The 3,813-nt window shown below is 43.8% G+C and overlaps 1 protein-coding gene across 1 annotated transcript; it reads left to right on the plus strand.

Moving 5' to 3' along the window:
* Positions 1-782: 782 nt before the first annotated feature.
* Positions 783-1,764, plus strand: LOC105516459 (ADP/ATP translocase 3-like). The gene is given in 1 exon segment (XM_011948664.1): positions 783-1,764. A coding segment is annotated over 1 exon segment (885 nt). The 5' UTR covers positions 783-879.
* The last annotated feature ends 2,049 nt before the right edge of the window (positions 1,765-3,813 follow it).

Here is a 3,813-nt window from a genome sequence, read left to right on the forward strand (position 1 = left end):
AATAGAATTCTACAATTTGTCAGAGAGAGGTTTGATACCATCCAACTAATGGTCTTCCGTAGTCATCACCAACCTCTTCTTTATCCTGAAGAAGAAGCTACACTATAAAAGTCTAGAGGTCCAGGATTGGACACCCAGTTACTTATAAGAGGGGGAAATGAAAGGGCATATCACAAGAATATTTCACATCAAAGCCTTTTGTAAAGTGTGTACCCTCCCCATTGCTAAACCTAGCAACAAAGTGAAATAGGGCAAGGTTGAAAAACAGCCCCCAGGACTAGCTCAGATAAACAATTCCAGGAAACCAGGAACCAGAACAGACCAGATGAACAGGCCGGGTAAAGGAGTCCTGCCCTACAAGCCCCTGATAAACGTCATCAGTGTTTCAAAAGAGTAACTGAAATATCAGAAATGGCGGGAACCAATCATAATCGGCCAAGTTGCCTTGTTCAAATGTCAGCCAGTCATATGTCTGATTTGTACAAAATCCCCTATGACTCTGTGCCTGTTTACCCTTGACTATATAATGCTGTCCTGAGCCCAGTTGGGGAGCTCTTCCGCTTGTTGCACGACCAACGTGAGAGTTCCAGGTTCGAACCTGTAATAAAGATCCTTGCCATTTGGCTTTGACTCCGGACTCTGGTGGTCTTCTCTGGGGAATAAACGGTCTGGGCATAACAATATCTCAGTCCAACCTATTCTTCCAGAATCTTGCCTCTCTTCTATAAGGAGGTGGGGACCTTTGGAGATCATAATTAATAAATAGAATGTAGCTGCTTTCGGTTCTGGTGGCGGCAGGGCTGAGCCAGCGATGCCCTCCCTTCACTCTCTGTGCCCGCTCTCCGGCTGTCCACCCGCTCCACTGCCCTCTCGGCCACCATGACGGAACAAGCCACCTCCTTCGCCAAGGACTTCCTGGCCGGAGGCATCACCCCCGCTTTGTCCAAGACAGCCGTGGCATCGATCAAGAGGGTCCAGCTGCAGCTGCAAGTGCAGCACGCCAGCATGCTGGTCGCCGCCCAGAAGCAATGCAAGGGCATGGTGGACTGCATCGTCGGCATCCCCAAGGATCAGGGCATGCTGTCCTTCTAGAGGGGCAACCTGGCCAATGTCATCTGCTCCTTCCCCACGCAAGCCCTCAATTTCGCCTTCAAGGATAAGTACAAGCAGATCTTCCTGGGGGACGTGGACAAGCACACGCAGTTCTGGAGGTACTTTGCGGGCAACCTGGCCTCTGGCAGCGCGGCAGTCGTGTATCCCCTGGATATCACCAGGACCCGCCTGGCAGCCGACGTGGAAAAGTCAGGCAAGGAGAGCGAGTTTCGAGGCCTGGGAGACTGCCTGGTGAAGATCCCCAAGTCCGACGGTATCCGGGGCCTGTACCAGGCTTTCAGCGTCTCCGTGCAGGGGATCATCATCTACCAGGCCGCCTGCTTCGGGGTGTACCATAGGGCCAAGGGCATGCTCCCCGACCTCAAGAACACGCACATCCTGGTGAGCTGGATGATGGTGCAGACCTTGACGGCCATGGCTGGCATGGTATCCTACTCCTTGGACACAGTGCGGCGGCAGATGATGACGCAGTCCAGGCGCAAAGGAGCTGACGTCATGTACACGGGCATCACAGACTGTTGGAGGAAGATCTTCAGAGAGGAGGTGGCCAAGGCCTTTTTCAAGGGTGCGTGGTCCAGCGTCCTCAGAGGCATGGGGGTGGGGGCGGGTTTCATGCTGGTCCTGTATGAGGAGCTGAAGAAGGTCAGCTAAGGGCCTTGGCATCCTCCACACACACCAAGGGAACCAAGAGAACCACGTAGAATCCTGAAGTGTGCAAACCATCGAAGTTCGAGAAATTCCAGAAGTTCGAGAAATTCGAGAAGTTCTGGAAATCTTTTTCCCAGCTGGACCCTGCCTGTAGATGGCCAAGGAAGGCTCTAGAAAAGGGGCGCCTGTAGTCCCAGCTACTCACTCGCGAGGCTGAGGCAGGAGAATGGCATGAATCCGGGAGGCGGACCTTGCAGTGAGCCAAGATTGCAACACTGTACTCCAGCCTGGGCGACAGAGCGAGACTCCGGCTCAAAAAAAAAGAAAAGAAAAGGAAAAAAAATAAGAAAAGACAAAAGGAGCACATTATGATCCAGCCATTGGTACATTGGTACCGGATTCCATGTCTTGATCACTGGGGGAAGGGAACCAGGGTGTCCTTGTGGGCCCACAGGCGAGGCACTCCAGTACTCAGACCTAGAGTCCAGATCCTTGTAGGATCCAAGTCGTGTTTAAGTATTCATTTAAAAGAATCATGTTCCCCATTTGTACTTAAGCACTAGCCCCTCTTTTGCACAGCCGAGTACTTGCAATTATGTTCTATGTTGGGCATCCTGCTGCGAAACAATAAACATAGGATGCGAGGGGGGAGAATGAATAAAATAAATAAATAAATAAAATGTAGCAGAAGTGAGACTAAGTAATATATTAGACCAGCTTAGAAAGACAGTGCAACTTCCTCTTGACTTTTTTTTAGGACGCTTGCCTTTTGGAACTCAGACGTCATGTTATGAAGAGGCCGAGGCTACATGAAGAAGTCATGTTGACATGTTTAGGCACATAGGTCTAGCTAAGGACCCTGCTGACGGCCAGCATCAACTACCAGGTATATGAGCGAACAAACTGGTGATTTAACCTCCAGCTTCAGAGTAACCCTAAGTAATGCTAAGTACAACAAAGACAAGCTGTTCCTGCAAAGCCCTGCTCAAATAGCAAATTGACGACCGTAATAATACTGTTATTTTAAAAAACAGTATTATTGTATCAGTTTATCAACATGGAAAAGCTTTAAATACATAATCTTAAATAAAAAGTAATTTTCTGAAGAATATATACGTTATGATAGCGTTAATATATAACATAATATAATACATTGGAACTGAAGTCTAAATAATTTTGATTAATAAATTTAAAATATCAATACGCTTTAAAATATTTATTACTTTTTATCAAGTTGAAGAGTTTAAAGCAGAAGTCAAGTTCTTATCACAAGTGGTCTTTATTGGGTAAATGCATTTATTAATTACTTTTAAAAATTTATCAAAAACATGTATAAATAGGTGTTAAATATTTAAGCCACTACAGAATAGATTATGTTTAAGAAGAAAACCTTTGAAGATGAGGTGTTGGAAGAAACACAGAACAAGCAAAATGCAGGAAATGCAAATCAGTCAGTAAATTATTACAGCAAGAATGCATGGTGATTAAAAAAATAAGGTTAGCCTCATACATACACATGCATTACACATATAGCAAGGACAATAAATGTAAGTTAAATATAATTCTTTAAAAACACAAATTGGATTAAATAATGCTTAAAAATTGTTATAAATGATAAAAATGTATAAGACAAAAAAGATACACAAAAACTGAAAATACAGGAATACAAGTAGACAAATTAGACAATTACTAATAACAAAAAATTGAAGCAATATTAATATCAGGTAAAAATAATTCAGTGCAAAAGGAATTCAATGGAATATCAGGGGGAATAATTGTTCAAGGACAAGTATTTACCTTTAGCTCCTTGGAAACATAACTTAATACAGTTTTGAAATGTATAGGCAAAGAGTGTTAGAACTATGAAAAGAGAGACTAAAGATGTAAATGTATTTTCTGGGTGATGTAGTTCAAAACCGATTGTTTTTGTACTTATGATAAAATAATTCAGATAGAGATTTCTTGAGTGATTTTTTACACAATAAAATATTCTCTTGGTAAGCTTCTGATCATCTATCCCCTACTATCACCTGTTTTTACAGCTACACTATA

This window comes from Colobus angolensis, unplaced genomic scaffold, assembly GCF_000951035.1.
Source record: "Colobus angolensis palliatus isolate OR3802 unplaced genomic scaffold, Cang.pa_1.0 Scaffold281, whole genome shotgun sequence".
Taxonomy (NCBI): domain Eukaryota; kingdom Metazoa; phylum Chordata; class Mammalia; order Primates; family Cercopithecidae; genus Colobus; species Colobus angolensis.